Source organism: Crinia signifera, chromosome 6, assembly GCF_055691185.1.
Source record: "Crinia signifera chromosome 6, ASM5569118v1, whole genome shotgun sequence".
In the NCBI taxonomy this organism is placed as follows: domain Eukaryota; kingdom Metazoa; phylum Chordata; class Amphibia; order Anura; family Myobatrachidae; genus Crinia; species Crinia signifera.
The window spans coordinates 226,802,005-226,823,860 of record NC_139222.1 but is presented as its reverse complement, the minus strand read 5'-3'; the positions used below and the strand labels follow the sequence as shown (position 1 = coordinate 226,823,860).

General features: G+C 46.1%; 1 protein-coding gene across 1 annotated transcript in view; it reads right to left on the bottom strand.

Moving 5' to 3' along the window:
* Window positions 1-21,856, bottom strand: part of LOC146009715 (transient receptor potential cation channel subfamily M member 2-like) — a 178,130-nt gene that overhangs the window by 144,978 nt on the left and 11,296 nt on the right. Inside the window, exons 3-6 of the mRNA XM_083150173.1 lie at window positions 20,783-20,948; window positions 20,447-20,627; window positions 13,755-13,909; window positions 4,504-4,693 (exon numbers count right to left, since the gene is read on the bottom strand). Of these exons, the coding sequence (XP_083006299.1) occupies window positions 4,504-4,693; window positions 13,755-13,909; window positions 20,447-20,627; window positions 20,783-20,948 (692 nt within the window). The remainder of the gene's footprint in view (window positions 1-4,503; window positions 4,694-13,754; window positions 13,910-20,446; window positions 20,628-20,782; window positions 20,949-21,856) is intronic.

Sequence of the window (21,856 nt, the reverse complement as noted above, 5' to 3'; positions counted from 1 at the left end):
TTTTTGGTTCACTCTTAACCCCCTAGGCATCTGTAATGTTTATTGTTACTCTTATTAACTCTTTGTTTCTGAAAGAAACATATTCCTGATGAAGTCTTCATTAAGACAAAACGCGTCAGGTCATTGTACTTCCATTTCGTTTGTATGAATTCACTTCGATCCAGTATCCACTAACTCTTCTGGAATATTCAACTTGTACTTCATTGATTATGGACTGTTAGGAACCTGACAGATTATTCTCCTATTAAGGAGTCATTTGGTGCTCTTCCACTACTGGTGTATGTGTATGTTCTGTTATGGTTCCCCACCTTGGTACTTGTGTAGTTTCACGGCGCCACCCGACATTTGATTTGCATGCGATTTGCATATGATTTGATGTGCGATGCGATTTAGCACCTGTTCATACCCCCCACTATCCACTACGGCATGGAGATGATTTTATATAGTGTGGCGAGCGCAGCAAGCCACTGAGCCCGAAGCGTGGTGAGCGTAACGAGCCCCGCGAGGGGACACGGATTACTTGATATGTATTCACCGAGCCCGAAGCGCGACGAGGGGCCGTGGAATACATGTCAAGTAATCCAGCTACGCTGGCCACGCTTCGGGCTCGGTGGCTCGCTGCGCTACCATATACACCCCCGGCTGTTGCACCTTTCTGGGTTTCTGGGTTGTGGGTAGCACCCACTGTGTGTGTGTGTGTGGGGGGGAGGGTTTGTGCTGACCACTTGCATAGGTTGCCAGGGGGAGGGGGGGTAGTGCTGACCACCTGCCTAGAGTGCAAGGGAATCTTGCATCGGCCCTGTGTGTGTGCATACATATAAATGCGGTGTAACTAGAAATGTTGTGCCCTCCTTCCAAAAAAGTTTTTGGTTTTATGTGTCAAATGCGCAAATAGTATTATGGTTTGTTATAAAGTATGTAATGGGCATCATGTGTGTCCTTATGTGTAATTAGCATTATGGAATGTGACTTTGGGCGGGATGTATTAATATACATCGCTGCCCTTCGCCTGACAGCCGCCGCGATGCTGCCGCATATGTACTAACATATGCGGCTAGCATCGGGTTGCGGTGACGGAGACCCCCGCGATACCTGTGACAGGGTGGCGATACCCTGCCAGGCGAAAACGGGGCGGACGGGTAATGGTAAAACCCCCGTTTTACCGCATTTTCCCTTTAGTACATCCCGCCCTTTATGTGTAATGGGTATTACAGTGTGTCTTATAATGGTAGGCTACACCCCTTTTCATCGTGCAAGAGCTCCGCCTACTACAAATCGCGCGGGGGGGGGGGGACATGCCCTTGCTCCGGGCATGGTGGCACAGAGCTACACCACTGTTTACTGGCACCGTAAAACTACACAAGTACCCCCACCTACAAGGAATCTGAGTGGATCAGCTGCCGCTTTTATTCTATTTTATTCTATATTTATATCTAATTATTACTAACCGAGCGCGATTAAGGTTATTGTTTATATATCTCTTATATATTTGGCTACATCTGTCACTCAAAATGTGTGAGTGTGTTTATAACGCTGGGTGGAGCCTCTGACTCCGCCCACACACACTCACATAGTGACAGACAACCAGCCCAGTGAGCCCACAGTGCCAGACACCCTCTGCATCCCCATGCTGCCCGGCATAGACACTGCTACTCCACAGCCACCAGGTGAGCGCCCCCCCACGATTCGTGGCACCCCCCCGCGACCCCCCCCTCCCGCAATTTGCGGACCCCCCCACGCGCGATTCGCGGCACCCCCCCGATTAAAAGGTCGGCACAAGCAAAACACTGACATGGCTATGGTCGACAATGAAAAAGGTTGTCATGAGTTTTTGAAGATTTATTTTTCATTTTTTGAATGTTTTCATATTCATTCTCATGTGTCGACATGGACACCTGTTCTGTTTTACTGTAGGTGTTTTAAGTCAGATCTTTTACTGCTACTATTACTGTTTATGTAAATGGATTCTGAATGACAGCAACATCCTTCCATTCTGCTACAAAAATATATAACCAACTAGGTGATTCATCGCGCCCCGTGCCCCCACCTCCCGCAATTCATGGACCCCCCGCACCCCCCCTCCAGCAATTCACGCCCCCCCCCCCCCCTCCCGCGATTTGCGGACCCCCCCTTCCCGCGATTCACGCCCCCCCTCCCGCGATTTGCGGACCCCCGCACCCTCCCGCAATTCGTGGACCCCCGCATCCTGCAATTTGCAGACCCCCCTGACCCCCTTCTGGCAATTCCACCCCCCAGCGGACCCCCGTGACCCCGCTCCCGCATTTCACGTACCCCGTGAGAATGGGGGATCCTGCCACAAGCAGGTGCCGCCCCTAGGTTGGAAATCTGGCCCTGGCTGCCGCGCTGCAGGTTCCCCCACTGCCAGAAGTGTCCCCACGGTCCTCTGCACCAGCGCCACAACTTTTATCAATGTCTTGCCCACATACCACTATTAAACAGCCTCCTGCTCTCATGCACCTTCACTCCCTCCCAATGGGAGGAGACGCTCAACCACTGCCAGGAGCTGCATACTGTCCCCCACAATCCTCCAGTTCTAGGGATGCCCATCGACCATCAATGATTTCAAATCATCGATGGTTTATGGCCGATGTTGAATACTTTTGCCATCGATGTGGGAGGACCAGATGGTTTCCCTACATCGATGGCAAAGGAGAAACAATCAAGTTTCAAAATTTTTTATGGTGCCGGGACACGGAGCATAGCTCCGCCCCCCCACACCCCGCCACAGTCCTGCCACCGAGTTCTGATTGTCCCATGGCCTATTCAGTCAGTTATAATGGATGACCATCGATAGCTACAACAATCGATGGTTATGCAAGTAATATTTTACTATTATCGATGGCAGGGTACAAAATCGCCATCAATGCCAACCATCAATGGCATCTGCACCAATGCCCATCCCTACTCTGCAACAGGCAAAAACCTTTACTACCCCTCATGCCCACACATCTATCACTGCCCTGCCTCCTGTTCTCCTGCCCCGTAACTTCCACCAGTGGGGACACGCTCACCCTGTGTTGCCCACATTCCACTATCATGCTTTACCACCCAGCCTCCTGCTCTCATGCACCCTAACTCCCACCCAGTAGGAGGAGACACTGACTCAGGGCCACCGTCCTGTACTCCTGTACTGCAACGCTGGACCCTCACCCACTGGCAGAAGCTGCACAATGTCCCCCACCCTCTTCTTTAGTCCCCCGTATGCCCACACACCCCTATCACTACCCAGCTTCCTGCTCTCCTGAACCGTAACTTCCACCACTGGGGAGTCGCCGACGCTGTGTTACCCACATACCCCTATTATGCCTCAATGCCCAGCCTCCTGCTCTCATGCACCCTAACTCCCACCCAGTAGGAGGAGACACTGACTCAGGGCCACCGTCCTGTACTCCTGTACTGCCACGCTGGACCCTCACCCACTGGCAGAAGCTGCACAGTGTCCCCCACCCTCCTCTTTAGTCCCCCTTATGCCCACACACCCCTATCACTACCCAGCCTCCTGTTTTCCTGTGTCGTGACCTCCGCCAGTGGGGAGCCGCTGACTCAAAAACAGTCCAAAGCACTGCTTGAAATGCTGTGAGGATTTTAAATTGATTATAAAGTCTGCCAGAGTCTGAATGAGTTGAATGCTGAAAGCACGTCACCCCTGCCAAGGCATCCCTGTGTGATGGAGGAACAGGAGGTATATGTGTATAGATTGCAGCGGATGAGGGGGGGTAGACACCCTAGTACCAGCCCAGGGTTCAACATAGAGTATTTTGTAAATATAGTGCCGTAATGTGGAAATAAAAGAATTTACAGCTTAGACCAACATGGGACTTGTCTAATATTACGGTACTTGTGAATTATCCGGGCGCCCGATGTTGAAATTATATGACAGTACATTAAGAATACGATGCGACGCGATGCAACGCGATGCAACGCGATTTCCCTTGAAATTTCCTTGAAGACAAAATCGCGTCGCATTGTATGCTATTGTATGGTATACAATGGCACGCGATGCGATGCAACGCAACGCAATGTTCACAACCAGGCCACTATCAACGTGAACCCTAAGCGTGGCGAGCGCAGCGAGCCCGCGAGGGGCAGCGGTACGCGTCCTCCGACCTTTTCATACCCCCACTATCCACGTCGGCGTGGAGTTGAGAATAGAATAGTGTGGCGAGCGCAACGATCCACCGAGCCCGAAGCTTGGCGAGCGCAGCGAGCCCCGAGAGGGGCCGCGGACACCTGTGAAGCCCGCGAGGGGACGCGGATAGCTGTGAAATAAATGTAAAATCGGGTCTCAGGGACCATTTTACATTGATTCCAATGTTAAAATCGGGTCCACTGCTAAAATGGGGTGCTGCTCTCGTCGCGTCGCATCGCATGCCATTTGGTTAACACGCGATGCGACACGATTTTTTGGGACCCGATCAAAAATCGGGCGCCCAGATAATTCACAAGTACCAATATTACATTATACTGTATTTCCATTCTAACCTCCTATCTTCATCAGTTCTATTGGTTGTTGAGTGATGAAGTTCTCCAGTTTATTTTTAAGTGGAACATCCAACCTATCTTGTCCATAAGTTCCATCATCCACCAGAATAAGGTGTGTGTGGTTGTCATCCAGAACACACAAGTTCTCATTAGATTTTTCATCCATTGGATACAGAGCTGGAGCTTGACTCTACAGTGATAGACAAATAAGAAGTAGAAATAAACTTACTTTTATACCTATACCATAATGTGGTGCTGTTATTGCCTTGATAAATGAAGGACATAAAAGGGTAAAGACAGGTGGATAAAATTTACAGCACTAGGTCATCTATGCTGTTACCTTTCTGTATTGTCCTTGAAGTCATTATTTAACTGTTTCAAGTTAACAGTTATTAGTATATTATGATATTACAACACACACAACCACAGACATATAAAAATATACTGTATATATATATATATATATATATATATATATATATATATATACACACTTCAGGCTGGAGCAGCACATCTGTATTGTAAGTATACTGCGGTGCTCATCCATGGACTGTAAGTATACTGCGGAGCTCACCCAAGGAACCCATACAATGTCGACAGGTGGCGGCACACGCTACAATCAGAGTCAGAGTCACGTCATGGATGCCAGGCATCCATGACGTGACTCTGACTCTGATTGTAGCGTGTGCCGCCACCTGTCGACATTATATATATATATATATATATATATATATATATATATAGATACATCTTCTAGAAGGTGATCCAGCCAGCTATATTCCAGCAGCTCCGGCAATTAGCCGCTTCATGTGGATCTAGCAATTTCTCAGCTGCTACACGGAGGAAGCACAAGTCCTTTCCAACATCACCGGCAATTAGCCGCCTCAAGCCTCATACCGTCCGGGCTCATTGGAGCACACACGCTCCCTGCAGGCTCACCGCCGGCTGTGCACTCACCCCCAGCTGAAGTGCGGCTCGCCCCCATCTCGAGCTGCCGGCCATCAGCTGTGCACAGCCCAACCATCACTTACGCTCCATCGAGGGGATCTGGGTCCACCGCAAAGCGGTACTTCGCTTATCGAGTCACTCCTTACACCGCCGCAGTCCGAACGGTGATCTTCACCCTAAACTGCGGACAGGTCACACCGGCGTGCTGCCGAGAGGAGTGACTATTCCACCTCGAAGGACTCCCAAATTCCAACTATCGGGACCGCTTGTAGGAGAACCCTACATAACTACCCAAAAGGAACACCATCATTTGGGTGAGCATATAATTTGTGTGACTGCTTATTACCTTCATAAATTTGACCGGCCAGTCCTGTATAAAACCGGACTCTTTCACCCCCTGCATCTGATATTTGCAGATTGCCGTCATCCTCAGACTTTTTCTGCATTATTCTAACCCAACCCTGCTGAGCTAAAGTATATTGCTGAGAATTAATTAAAAGCTAACTAGCTATCCAATTGGGATCCCAACTCACGCTATATTCATATTCTATATTTTATATTTGTTTTTTATATATTGTATATGTTTTTTGTATTATTATATGTTTTTTCCAGATAAAGATTTATATATATAAACAAGCTACAGTGTCTCCTGAATTCATCTTTATCCAGCCAATCAGTGTGTAATAGTGTTTAACATCTGTAACCAGCAGCGCAATTCACTCCAAACCCCCCCCCCCTTCCATTAGAGTTTGTGTGGCATAATGTGTAAGGAGCATTACTATGAGAAGGTAAAATTACTAGGAGGAGGGGGGGGGGGGGGGTGCCGAAACATACTGTTGCTCCGGGCACCATGACACCTAGCTACTCCTCTGAGAAGAACGTAGGAAAACTTGTCAAATTAGAAGAAGATATTTAAGGATATAGAGATTTGACTGTGAGATTTGATATCCTTACAGAGTACAAAATTCTACAATCTAAAATAGAACAGAATATTAAAAAGTGAGAGACAGGTAGTAGATATAAATAGTAGAACATTTATTAGACAGGGATCCAGAATCAATACACATAAATTATACTCTAGGGAGAAAAATCATGATTTTTAGATCACCTATCTATAATAGAAAATATTACAACAGAAAAGCAGAGACGACAACAACAGAGAATTTATTTATTTATTTACAGTTTCTTATATAGTGGAGCAGATTCCGTTGCGCTTTATAATTCTAGACAGTGATAAAACAACCTGGGGCCCTGCTGCAAGATTACAATCTATAGGGACATAGGAGGGAAACACAAGGACAGGCACCAGTAACAGTATAGCAGTCCCACCAAGTTACAAGTCCAGAAGAAAAGCTATATTATACAAAAGTGCCTCAGAGGGTTATGCTTTTGGTACTTAAATATAATAGGCTGCCTGAAGAGGTGAGTTTTCAGGGAACGCTTGAAAGTTTAGAGTCTAGTAGAGAGTCTTATTGTGCATGGAAGGCCATTCCATAGGGTGGGAGCAGCCCGATAAAAGTCCAGTAATAGTGAATGGGAGCTAGTGATCAGTGCAGATGCAAATCTTATGCAGAGCAGAGTGGCTGAGATGGGACATATGGGGTGAAATGTAATAGGATGAGAGATTCAGAAAGTGAGAGATTTGGTAAGAAATCTCCAGTTTTTTTTAAAGTGGCAATCATTGACACAGCAAAACCAGTGTGATTTTGCTGTGTCAATGATTGCCACTTTAAAAAAACTGGAGATTTCTTACCAAATCTCTCACTTATGTTGTGATAAGTAAAGAGATATATGCTGGTGCAGTATGGTTAATAGCGTTATATGCGAGTGGAAGTATTTTATATTGAAAACAGTAAAATACAGGCAACCAATGGAGGGCCTGGCAGAGTGTATCAGCAGAGGATGAGTGTCTTGCTAGGAAGATAAGCCTAGCAGCAGCATTTAAGATGGATTGCAGTGGCGAGTGTCTGTCCTTGGGAAGATTTAGTAGTGTTTTGTGTGAGATAGGGTCGTATTTTGGATATGTTTTTTAGATGCATGTAACATGATTTGGAGACCGATTGAATGTGGGGAAAAAAGGACAGTTCAGAGTCGAGGATGACCCATAGGCTACAAGCTTCTGGGGTAGGGTAGTCGAGTTGTCAACCGTTCTGGAGATATCAGGATGGTAACTGTTCTTGGCTGGTGGGAATATAAGTAATTCCATTTTGGAAATATTGAGTTTGAGGTGGCGAGATGACATCCAGGATGAAATGGCAGAGAGGCATTCAGAGACTCGGCCTAAGACCACTGGTGACAACTCTGGGGTTGATAGATGGATTTGAGCATCGTCCGCATAAAAGTGATACTGAAATCCGAAAGAGCTGATTAGTTTGCCAAAAGGTGAGGTATAGATTGAGAAAAGCAGAAGACCTAAAACTGAGCCTTCTGGAACTTCAACTGACAGAGGTAGTGAAGAGGAGGTAGAGTCAGAGAAGCAAACACTGAAAGAGCGATCAGATAGGTAAGATTAGAACCAGGAAAGGGTTGTATAATTAACACCAAGGGAGTGCAGTGTTTTTATAAGAACAGTGTAATATGCAGCAGAAAGATCTAGAAGAATAAGTAGCGAGTAATGGCCATTAGACTTGGCATCTACCAGTACATAGAATAGAAGAACCACACATACATTATGAACATGAGGAATGAGCTAGGGATAGAAAAAGCAATTTTGAAAGAACTAGATACAACAATGCAAGAGGGAATATAAATTATAGGAGAGACAATAGATTCAATAGACCAATCTACGAAGAGACTCACAAAAATGAGCACCACTATAATCAGCATAATAAAATAAGGGACATTTATGAAGCAAAAGAGAAGACATGGAGAAAAGGAAACCGTTTGAACTTTTTTTAAGTAGACATTATGTGACCACATCTTTTTTAGAGAGACAGAGGAATCATGCTCAAATCAGATTTAAAAAAAAACACACGAAGGGGAAAAAGGGGAGGAAAAAAGAAACACATGACAAGAAAGAAAACCACAAAAAACAGGAAGGGATAAGGAACCCCCGGTAGAGATAAATCCATAAAAGGATTACATTTTTAAGATTAGTTCAAAAACTTATGAAAGGAGTGTCCTTGAGAAAGGATTAAATTATGTACCCACAGCCCCTATGAATAAATTTAGTTAATTTGTCCACAAGCTATGCTTAAAAATTTTCTTCAAAAAGAAGAGGATCAAAACAACATAGAATTAACTAAACTTTAAACCCAAATCGGTTTAATTCCCCTCCTACATGAAAGGCAGCCAAATAGACAGCTTTTGCACTATGGTACAAGACAATGGCCCTTATTCTGGTCGGTGCGGATATATCCGCGTGCGTTCGGCCCGCCGATGTTTTGTGTCTGCGCATGTGCAGAGGCGTATCTGCGCATGTGCGAGCGGGGCGTACGGCCAAATCCCGCATGATATGTAAACACTCCGAACAGGGGGTGGAGAGGGGCGTGAAGGGCTATTTGGGCTCATTACCATATGCATACGCCCCGCGTTTCATGGGCGTTCCCATGCAAACGCTGGGCGTACGTATGGTAATGCGGCCGTGACGCACGTGTAGGGGGCGGACATATGACATCGCCGGATGTCAGCTGCCCGCCCAGATCCCTGCTTTTGTCCATGTGGTCTGAGGTTGCGGGAGCTGGTGGACCACTCGTCCTGCATTCGATGGTCTGCAACCATCGAATGATGGGGGAGGTTCCCTTAGATGGAGGAGGCGTATTCCGTGAAAAATACACGTGCGGTCCGTTCGGCCAGCTTCTTACCGCGTACGGACGGAGTTGGCGATCCGTATGGAAGGCGGGGTTTCGCACGCACGGTCCTGGCCGCATAATCGGATCCGGCCGCACCGATCAGAATAAGGGCCAATGTGAGAAAACTAAATAACAAGATCACCAAACCTAATATCAATACAAAAGATACAAAAATAATTGAGAGACAATGACGATCTTGTAATAAAACCGGCCAATAAGGGGGGGGGGGTTATTCTAATGGATGCTACATGGTACGAGACAGAGGCTCTCCGACAACTGGGGGACACTGACGTACCAAAAACTGAAATCTAATCACACTAAGAGAATTTTAGAAAATCTCAAAATATTATTGAACAGACATTGGAAAAAAGGGACAATAGGGTAGAATGAAGTAAATTTCCTGTGGATTCCTGAACCAGTTACACCAGTTATATATATATATATATATATATATATATATATATATATATATATATATTACCTGAGGTCCATAAGGACTCGGTACAGCCATCAGGATGCCCAACAGTAGCGGGAATAAATTCAGTGACAGCTAATTTGTCAGAATTTATAGATTTTTATCTTAAGTAACAAGTCCCATCTGGGAGACGCCAAGGATCTTTTGCAAAAAATACCTCATTACACCTGGAAACGGGATGTTTTTAATTAGAGCTGATGTTAAATCACTTTATACTATTATTGACCATGATGAAGGGTTTAAGGCAACAACTCATTTTTTTTGCAAAATAGCACTTTAAATCCTGGTTTACAAGAATTTTTAATTGAAGGAGTTTCTTTTATCATGTCCAATAATTATTTCACGTTCAAAGAAGATTAATATATGCAGTAGGTTTGCACAGCAATGGGCACCAGGTTCGCCCCTAGTTACGCTAACAGTTTTATTGGTCGATAGGAGTTAGACCGCATATGGGCGAATTACCCGTATAGGACGAACTTGGTGTCCTGGACCCGCTATAGATGTCCTCTTGTTTTTATGGGATGGGGATCGTTATATTTTAGAAGATTTTTGTAGTTATATTAATTCAAATGAACTTAATATTCATTTTTCTTTTACCATCATGATGAATTTTTTAGACATCACCATGTACCAAGAAGAAGGGGTACTAAAACAAAAAACATTTACAAAACCTATTGATTCCTCAAGTTATATACATCTAAGCAGTCACCATGACAACTGACTCAACGCTATCCCAGAAGGACAGCTTAAATGTTAATAAATGATAATGTCAAAAAGATAAATAGATTATCCCTTCTACAAGATAAACATACAATACAAATGCCAGTAGAGAAAACTGACAACTTAAAGTGGGCTTTTATCACTGTTTTTAATGTATAATATAAGAAATTGGAGCAATCTGTATGGAAAAAATTGGGATATCCTTAAACAGGACCTAAAAAACCCACATTAATTTACCGTAAAGCCTCCAATATAGGAGACACTTTAACAGGGAGTATTTAATAAAAAGATAAAGGAATTCATTACTTGTAATGTGAACATTTTTATTTATTCAATTGAATGTACGTGGAATTTATTTTATGTGGGACGCACATCTCGTGCACTGAAGGTGCATATGGGAGAACATTTGAGGAATATCAAAAAAGGAATTGAAACACGTTCCCTCTCCCAACATTTTAAAATCCATCACAATTGCTCCCCCACCAATATAAAAAGATTTTTAGGTTTTAAACTAGTGGAAGGTTATAGAAGAATTGATTTAGAAACCCAGGTGTCCAAAGCAGAGATGAGTCTGATTTATGATTTTAATACACTCAAACCATATGGCCTCAATGCTAATTTTGATTTGAAGTGGTTTTTATTACATAATTTTTTATCACCTTTGGGCACTTTTTTAATATATCATGTAATTTAAAATACCTGTCTTTTAACTACTATTATTCTTATTAGTTTTAGTCTTATTAGTTTTATTGATCTCTACTGTACATCGGACATTGTTATACCTCAACATCAGAAACTGAGGGCGGAAGCGACACCATGCATGTCCTCAGAAGTGAGGGCGGAAATAGGTTACATCTGCGAGCGAGTGATCAGCGGTCCAGTCGGCGCAAAGCCCACAAACATTTCTACACACCGAGGGACAACTGCCACCCCGCAGATATTAAAAAAGATGCTCGGGCGGTATAAGACGCATGAGCGGTGCATCCGCAGCATAAAGGAGAGATCGAACATCCGGTCAGGTGACTTCCCGGACTAGAGACTGTCAATATTACAACAGTAAACTTCCGGCCTGGTGTCCAGGAATGCTACAGGTGGAAGTATGATGGACACAGGGTATATAAACCAGAACTTGGGGAGGAAGCACACACACACCTAGGAGCCTTGAAAAAGACCTTACATTGGTTGAAATGTGTTGGTGTCCCCTGACAGAGTGACGATTGCAGACTTTTTAGGGAGATTGATCCAGTTGCTGACTGCCTGGGCTGATGCTCTGTTACATACAATCTCAGTTGAACCGTTTTATTTATCCAACAGTTCCACCAACTCCGGTAATAAGTTTTACAGCTATTCACTACCATCAGGGTTTCTTTGTGATGTGTGCTGCTGATTGTCTTTTTTTATTGTGTATGTTTTATATGTTTATGAGCATTTGGGTATATTAAACTGTGTTTTCTCTATGACACTATTTCTCTTTTATATGGACCTGTGATGTTGATGTGCAAAATATGAGATTAAACAGCTCTGTGAGAGATATGCAAAATATCGGCTAAAATGCCAGCGTCACTCACATTTGGTATATAAATTAAATAAATAAATAAATGATATTTCCAAGGTAAGGTAACCATTAGTATAGTTTCCTCCAGCTGTGCCGTTACCCTGCTGGCTGTTTGGTCCTATTGCTAATTCTCAAAATACGGGGTACCCCTATACATTCCCCCCGTATTTTAGAAACCAGGACAGCCCTTGAGCCTGGTGCTGGTTTAAGAAAAAAGGGAAACTTGCAACTTGTTTGGCCCCTGAATTTCTAAAACCAGGACCGGTTCTTTGAGCCCATAGTTGGTTATAGCCATGGGGGGGGGGGGAGGGGGGAGGGAGGGGGGAACCCACGCCATTTAAAAAAAAATACTTATTGATTTTTATTTTTTACACCGAACAGCATTGCATGGATCATCATGTTATTGGGGTCTCAGCCAGTGCACGGCAGGGCTTGCCACCACCCTGGAGTTCCCTGTACTGGATTAATTATCTCATTTTATTGAAATTGCAGGTACACCCTCTGCACTGTCCCCTTTCAGGGTTAAATCACATGGAACTGCCTACATGTGGATTTACCCTCTTTATCTTTACTACTCACTATATATACTTGTTTTTTTAATTTACAGTGTTCGAAAGAGGGTACCGCTCACTCTCCACCTATGTTAAACATCATCACATAGAGATCAGCAGCGTATCTTCAGACAATCGCTAAACTACAATATTACTTTATCTCTCTCTCTAAACACACTTATGGGTACTCTCATCCTCAGTAATCACAATACTGGGTCCCTGCAATTGTTCCATACAACCAGGGACTCCTATATGACAGACCAGGACACAGATACCCTCCTTTTTCTATTCCAGAACCAGAGGGCTAATTACTCCCCCATCAACACCCATCTGAGGGCATAAAAGCCCTTGGGAAGTGCTGGGGCAGCAGCAGCTGTCTCACCCACTGGGGGATTACCTTTGGCACATTTCATCCCTCTGTCTCCAATTTAACCATAATACTGTATACCGAAATATATATGTGTATAGGTATTGTGCATATTCCCTAAACTCTGAATCATTTCATATTTATGACTACTATCTTATGGGATATTTATATAATTCAAGGAGGACTAACTGGTTGAGTATCACGTGTATGTTAAATAAGGAACACAAGAGTTCCCTATTTAACATACATGTGATGCTCCGGTGCAAGGCACTAGTGCACCCCAGGCGGGCGGGGGTGCCCCGGCACCCACCAGCTACAGGGGGGGTGCAGGCATCTGGAGGGGGGGGCTCGCCGGGGTCTGAGGGGTACCTGCGGTGCTTTCTGCAGTGACTTGATAAGTAGTGCTATCCACCTGGCCGCAGCACGGGAAGTGCTTCTGATTTTGAAAACACTGGCCGCATGCTGATTGGCTGAATCTCACGCATGAACCCCCTTGCCCGCTCCAGTCTGAGCTGAGTCTGCACCTCCGCTCACCTCCATCCGGGGGCGGGGGGGGGTGTGTGTCCCGAACTGCCGCCCTCCAGTGGCCAGCGCCCTAGGCAAATGCCTAAAGCTGCCTAGTGGTGGCACCGGCCCTGTACTTAACCAGTTAGTCTATGTGCATTCAGCATAGGTCTATCACATACGTACCTTATAAAAAAAGAAAAAATTGAAGGGGAATTTTGGAACCTTTCAGGGTGTACAATAGTCCTATATCAAGAAAAAATCATATGAGATGAGAGTATCAAATGTAGTCTGCAGGGGTGACAATTCAGGGCAGTAAGACTTGGGATAGAGAAATTACCGCATGTTTGATCAGGTAGCTCCTGTTATGGACCATGCCCCAGGAAGCGATGCCAATCAGGACAATCTCTTTTTGGCCACTACTGAAATCCCGCACAGCCTCTCCCACATACTTCACAACTCCATCATGAGAACCTCCGGTAATTATCCAGGCCCCTGAATTGAGAAACATGCACAAGTGTCAGTGAGGGAAGATGAAATGTTATCATGCACCTTGGTATGCAATCCAATGCTGTGATCTCCATTTATACTTATACAGTCTGTGATGTTTCTTTACCTTTTATAGACTGTACCACTGGGAAGTAGGACATAGCTACAGTGGCTGCTATGTGGCCCAGAGCCCAGAGGATCCAACCTTCTCTATAAAAGTTACATGTCTTATATACATTTTTCAGCATTGCATGATTGGGTGATACACAGCGGCACTTACAATTATTTGGGTCATGCAATACAGAGGGAGCCATTATTGTTCAGCCCACGGGCGCGCCATAGCTTTCCATCTTGACGCTCCATTTGCTGAGACTGCGGTGTCCCATTCTCGTCAAACCGTGTTTGGAGACAGAAAGCTATGAGACAGAAAGCTATGGCACGCCCGCGTGATGACTCTATCTGTATATCTAGTTATGCCACTGGACATGCTCACTCTAATACAGTATAAAATTAATTGGAACGCATTATAATGTGAAAAAGGAGGCTTGGGAGAGCACCAGATATGCATGTAAGAGAAATGTGACTTTTATGACATAGTAAATGCTCTGGAAGAAATAAGGAAATTATTCCATAGTACAATATTTGATACTGGTTAGTTATCCCTATTATTACTTGTTGGAAGAAATATGATACATCAGAATATACAGTAGATCTGCGTCTCTCTTCTGCACAGATCACTAGCTCCCATTCACTATTACAGGACTTTCTTTGTGCTGCTCCCATCCTATGTAATGCCCTTTCACGCACAATAAGACTCTCCACTAGCCTCCAAACTTTCAAGTGTTCCCTGAAAACTCACCTCCTCAGGCAAGCCTATCATATTTAAGTTCTAAATGCATAACCCTCTGAGGCACTTATGTATTATCTAACTTCCCTTCTGGACTTTTAACTTGGTGGGAATGCTATGCTATTACTGATGCCTTTCCTTGTGTTTCCCTCCTATATCCAGTGGTCGAAGTGGGCCGGTATGCAATGGTAAAGCATACCGGCACTTCTTTTCCACTGACCCGGAAGTGCTGTTTTTCTTGAAATTAATGGACGTGGGCAGAGGCGGGTGCACTTCCCTAATGCTCCGCATCCCACTACTGAGCCCCAGGTACATATCCTGCACCCTAAGAGCCCTTCCCGGTTATACTGACTCACCGGGGAGCGGTAACTGCCGGGAATCCTGCGCAGATAGAGACAAGCCGGCTCCGGGAAGAAGATGTGGCGCGGTAGCGGGAGTTGTGTGACCCTGCTCTGCAGGGAGAGAGACAAGCCAGCACTGGGAAGAAGATGCGACACGGGAGTTGTGGGACCCTGCTCTGCAGGGAAAGAGACAAGCCGGTGCTGGGAAGAAGATGCGGCGCGGGAGTTGTGTGACCCTGCTCTGCAGGGAGAGAAGACCCAATGCCGGGAAGAAGATGCTGCACGGGAGCGGGAGTTGTGTGACCCTGCTCTGCAGGGAGAGAAGACCCAGCGCCGATAAATAGATGCGGTGCAGGAAGCGGTAGCTGCTGGGAACCCTGTGCTGAAGAGGAAATTACTAGTGTTGGGGGGGAGAGTGCAGCAGACCCAGGAGCAGGCTGATCACGATAGGAGGTACTGCTCTCTTCTCTGCTCCTCCTTCCCCCCTCCCCCCCGCTCCCCCACCTCTCCTCCCCGCTCCCCCACCTCTCCCCCCTCCCTCTCTCCCCCCTCTCCCCCCCTCTCTCTCCCCCTCTCTCTCCCCCTCTCCTCCCTCCCCTCTCACCTCCCCCTATCCTCCCCCTTTTCCTCTTCTCCACTCCTTAACCTCCTTCTCACCCCTCCCCCTTCCCTTCTCTCCCTCCTCTCCTCTCCCCTCCCCACTCCTCTCCCTCCATCCCTCCTCTACTCTCCTATCCCCCTGCTCCACCCCTCCCCCTCTCCCCCCTTGTCACCTCCCCCCTACTCTCCCCCTTTTCCTCTTCTCCACTCTTTAACCTCCTCCTCGACCCCTTCCCTTCTCTCCCTCCACTACAATGCCTACTCTCCTTCACTTCCCCTCTTCCTCTCCCTGTCTCACCTGCTCCTGTTCTCTCTTCTCCTCTGCTCTCCCTCCTCTACTCTACCTCTCCCCTTTCTTCTCTCCTCCGCTCCTCCTCCTCTCCTCAGCACCCCACCACCTCCTCCTCCGCTCCCCATCATCCTCACCTCATCTCCCCTGCTCTCCTCTGCCCTCCTTTCTCTGTCCCTCTCATTCTCACCCCCTCTCCTGCTCTCCCTTTTGTGTTCCTCCCTTACTCTGTTCCTACTCCTCTGCTCCCCCTTCTCCACACTTTGTTTCTCCTCCTCCCCTCCTCACCTCTGCTTTCCCTCCTTCTCCTCTCCCCCTCTACTCTGCTCCTCTTACTCCACTCCTCCTCCTCCTCTCCTCCACATCCCCCCCCTCTCTCTCTACCTCTCCCCTGATTTATCTTCCCCCTCTATCTCTCTCCTCCCCCCCATTTTCCTCACACTTCTCTCTCTCTCTCTCTCTCAGACTGCCGGAGACCCTGCGCTGGAGTGCAGGAAGAGAAGACCCAGTGGTGGGAAGAAAGTGTGGTGCCAGGGAGCGGGAGCTACTGGGGCCCGTACACTAGGCGGCATTGAAGACTCTGCACCATTGAGATGGAAGAGGAGCACTGGGAAGAGAGAGTGCAGCAGACCCTTGACCAAGGGCAGAAAAAACAGCCCTTCCGTCACTGCTGATCATGTAGCATGCAACATTGATGACAGGAGGAACACAGCACCCCCTTGTACTGTTCTTCCTCCTCCTCCTACACACATCCGCTCCTCCTCCACACCTCATTTCCTCCCCCTCCTCCTCCGCTTCCACTCCTCCTCTCCCCCACCTCCTCAATCCCTCTCCTGCTCTCCCTCTGCTTTGCCTCTCCCCTCTCATTTCCTCCCCCTCTCCTTCACTTTCCCTCATTCTCACCTCTGTTCCTGCTCTCCCTTATCCTCTCCTCCTCTCCTCCTCCTCTCCTGCTCTCCCTTCTAGCTCCCCTTCTCCTTCCCCTCCTCCTCTCCTTCCCTTCCCCACCTCCTCACCTGGTCTCTTCATCTACCTTCTCTGCTCTTCCTGTCCTTTGCTCCCCATCCTCCTCGGCTCCCCCTTCTCTTCTTCTCCACTCCACCACCTTTGCTCCTCCACGCCTTCTCCTCCTCTCCTCTGCCCCCCTCCTCCTCTCCCTCTCCTCCACTTCCCATTTCCTCCTCCTCCTCTCCCCTTTCCTCCTCCTCTCTCTTTCTCCTCCTCCTCTCCCCCTGTTCTCTCTTCCCCCTCTATCGTTCTACACCCCAGCACTTTCTCCACACTACTCTCTCTCTCAGGCAGTTCCTACCTGGCATTGACTTTCACCCTGACTCTCTCTCACTCCCTTTCTCTCCCTCTTTCTCTCACTGAAACACTTTCTCTCTCCCTGATATCCTTTCTATATCTATTGCTTATTATCTCTCCCCCTTTTCTCTTCGCTGACAGCTTCTCTATCATTCTCTATCTCCCTCTGTCTTTCCCTGACACCCTCTCTTACTCAGTTTCTCCCACTTTCTCTACCTGACAGCTTACTTCGTGTCTCTCATCCTCTCTCTCTCCTCTTTTCTCTTCCATGACTCCTTCTATAATTTTTTATAGCTGAGGGTCCCCTCTTTCCATGGGTACAAGAATTTTTAAAATCGGCCCTGGGAAACCGGAGATATCTGACTTCAAAGCAGTGGTCTCCATCCAAGCCTGTTAATTGCTCTTCCCAGTCAGATATTTCAGGTTCTATCTGACTTAGATATATTAGATATATATTTGGTATACTCCAAAAGCTGGGACTCTCCCCCTTTGATGGACACTAGTAGCTTGTCTCTACTGTGCCCAGAACCAAAGATATCAGCCTTCCAGCAGCTGGTTACTGCTCCAGCTCCACACACCTGGAATGTAGTTTTATATTCTCGTTGGCGGATTTTGGACATTTGGTAGGTGGGATTCTCTAGTTTTTAATTCCATTAAAAGCTAAGAAATCTAGTTTCAGGATCTGGAGATATCTGCAGTCAAGCAAGCTGTCCCTCCCACCAGAAAATTATGAATAATAAGCCCACTCCACTATACACCCCTCCTCTGCATATTAAACATCCTCTACCACCCTGGAAGTTATGTATCAGGGCCCCTTCATTCAGCCCAATGCCCCCTTCTCCCACCTCATCTCCCACCATCTGTGCAGTAAAGGGTTAATTAGTGGAAATTACTGATCCAGGCCCTACATGCTGAGCGGTTGATATAATACCCCCTACCACCTGCGGGACATCAAATCTTCCCCCACCCCTACCGCTGGAGGATCGGTAGGGGCCCCAATACATTGCTATGCCCAGAGGTCTACACTGCTGTTATGTGTGTGTGTATATATATATATATATATATATATATATATATATATATATATATATATATACATATATAAATATATATATATATATATAATTATTATTATTATTATTATTATTATTTATATAAATTTGATCTATCTACAATACTTTAACTGACCCGGCATATACTGGGTCACCTAAGTGTCCATCTCCGTGCTTTGCTCTGCCCCTCTCTGGAAACCCCCTTCTGAAAATCCTGCGTTTGCCCCTGCAACCCAATACTGATTTGACATCAGAGGCAGCCGGCATCCAGCGGGTTGCTGGCATTGGACAGGAGGGAGGGACAGCGGGAAGACTGTGCATGGTTAGGGAGGGGGCTATACTGCATTGAGCAACATGGCACTGCATTCAATTAGCAGATCGAAGCAGAAATAGACTTGCCTGCCTAATGTATTTCTGCTATCAATTCTGATGCTAAAAGGCCGCGGATCAGGATCGCATCTCCATGGAATGCATCTAACACTGTGTGAATCAGGGTCACCCTGAATCGCACCGTGTGTACACAGCATTAGTGTCATCACTACACATGGTCAACTGTCCTAAGGAACGTTCCAGCTCTTACACAAACATTATTTCTCTTTAGGTATACAGTCGCTACATTAGGTTGACCACTAAATGTCAACCGGACTTAGGTCGACACATGAAATAAGTCAACATGGCTAAGGTCTACAGGTTCGGAAGGTTGACACAAGCATTAGGTCAACAATGGGAAGGTCAAACAGTCAAAAGGTCGACATTAGCTTTTGACATTTTTGTGTGCCAACAGGCGGTATTTCATACTATACCATCCATTAGGGCACGGAGGGAGAATATAATGGCGAGTGTGCAGCAAGCCTTGAGAGGGAAATCTGTACACTGATCCGATGTCCGTGTCCACTTACGTCGAAATTCGTGACAACATATTTGAAAAACTTGTGTTGACCTTCCCATTGTCAACATAATGCTTGTGTCGACTTCCCGACCCAGTCGACCTTAGCCATGTCAAACTATTTCATGTGTTGACCTAAGGCCTATGGACCTTCCGTGTCGACCCCATGACCCATACCCTCTCTTTAATATTCTTACAGTACAGCTTTGGGCCCCAGGTCTTAAGGTGCCCAGTGCGATCATTGCATGCGATTTGTGTGCGATGCGATGCCATCCGAAGCTAGTTCAAAAAGTATCCGCAGCACCTACTTTTTGAACTGTGCGATGGGATGTGTGCAGGAGCGGGCATCGCACCCGAAAAAAACCCACCGTGTATGGGCACCTTAAGTAGATTCCTCAGTTACAGTCAAAGTGATCCTCGTTATACAAATGGTTGATGAACTTTGCCAGGACTCATATTGATCAACTAAGGAGCACAATATGTGGATTAACGCCTACAGCTCAAAGCTTTCTCTATAATTACCATTGTTTTAACGGTTCAAAGAAAACTTGATGTTGGGAATTTGACCATCACATGATTATAATGTACTCTAATCCAGTGGCGTAGCTACGTTTTGGGCGCCCCCCCCCCCCCCCGGCGCCGCCCCGCCGAGCACCCCTACCCCGCCGCCCTGCCGAGTACCCCTACCCCGCCGCCCATGCAAACCCCCCCTCAATCCCCCACAGCCTTACCTATCGCGCTGGTCCCGGCAGCTCCGTTCTTCTGCTGAGGACCACCAGAAAATGGCCGCCCCCGTACAGCAGACAGTTTCAGAGAACTGGGGGCGGCCATTTTGTGGTGGTCCTCAGCAGAAGAACGGAGCCGCAGGGACCAGCGCGATAGGTAAGTCTGTGGGGGATTGAGGGGGGGGGTTAACTATAGCACCGCAGCCCCCGGCGCCCCCACATGCACAGCGCCCCCCCGCGGTGGCGGGGGCTGCGGTGCTATAGTTACGCCGCTGCTCTTATCAGTCTCAATAATCCGTTTCTTGTTTTGTCATGAAATTAAGATTTCCATATTCTGGAAACAAAAGACTGTTTCTTTATTTAAAAGCCTGGCGTTATGGAAAGAGGCTGATAGATGACAGTAAAAAAAGGGGGTAGAGAAATGAAAATACTAAAAGCACAAGACTGGCAGGGCAAAGCATTGTGGGCATACAGTTGGGATAAATAAAGTCACCTTACCTATGCTCTCTGCTGCTTTCACAAGACCTTGACTGACTTTGGTTATCAGAGTTGTACTGTTACTGATGTTTTTGGAACCTCCAATCACTGATATCAGAAGATTGGGTTCACTGATTCTCCATTGCTTAATCAGGAGTTCATACAATACACTGAGATTTGTGTCGCATGATGCCCGCACATACTGTAGAGGAACACAGTTCAGTGTGTTACTTAAACATTTAATTATACAGACAGAAGAATTATTCTGGTAAATGAGCACCTATTCATGTTGTCAATGTCCTTAATGTCTCAGACACCTCGGATTGTCCTGGAACAAAGTCAGAATTCTGCACTTACCTTTGTCCTTGTCCTGCTGGCTCCTGTGAATGTCATTACTCCATGGGAATCACTAGGGAATTCTTGAATATGTATTTTAGGATCCCACTTGGTTCCTGGAAGCATATCAGGAACTAGGTATTCCTGAAAGTGTAACTTCCTGTTTTGGCCACAGGCACAAATCAATCTGAGTGAGAAAAAGAGAAATGTTGATATGCAGATGGTGGATACAGTTAAGAGATGCATATTATTTGCAATAAATAGTTGATGTCATCTGATTCTCCCAAAATAATTTAAATAATGCACATATTGTACACTGGAGAATCAGACCAATCACAGTGCATGAAAATCAGTAAGCAATATATCTATACACTGTACATCTACTAGATATCTAGGAGTCAATCAGCACTGTTGATACAGTCGAGGGGCAGAAGTAATGATGTACGCCTACCCAAATGTGAAAGATTAGACCATGCCCCTCTCAGAAACATACACTGTATATGGTCCCTAGGAATGCTTAAACTGTGAATAACTCACACCAGGGCAGTGAGTGGGAAATGCCGCAACATTGCAGGGGCAGGATATAGCATTTTCTGGGAGTGGCCCAGTAAATGCAGGCATGTTTGGGCCACACTGGGGAAGGGCCGTGGCAGTTGCATGATGTCATTCGAAGCTGCTGCAGCCTGAAATATGTCCAAAAAGAACAAAGGACCAGTGGGCGCCTTCTGTATGCTAAAACAATTTATTAAACCAAAAAACACACAAAAAAACACAGTAAATACAATTACAATAAAAAACAGTAATTTGCATGCATGCAACAATTCAATAAAATAATTCTAAAAAGCCATTTCACTGCATTAGCATGAGAGGTATTGATAATTACCAGTTCCTTATTGTTTGAAAATATTGCCAGGTGTGGGCAGGTGTTACAGTCTCGCACAGATTTGTTGTAAGCAAGATTTTATAGATATTTCCAGGTGGAATTGGGGCTTTCAGGACGGACCCACACCGTATATATCACAGGGATTCCTTGATGGTACTTGGTATTGTCTCCTCCACTCACCCGGGCAGGTGCAAATTTGCCCGATGGATGTA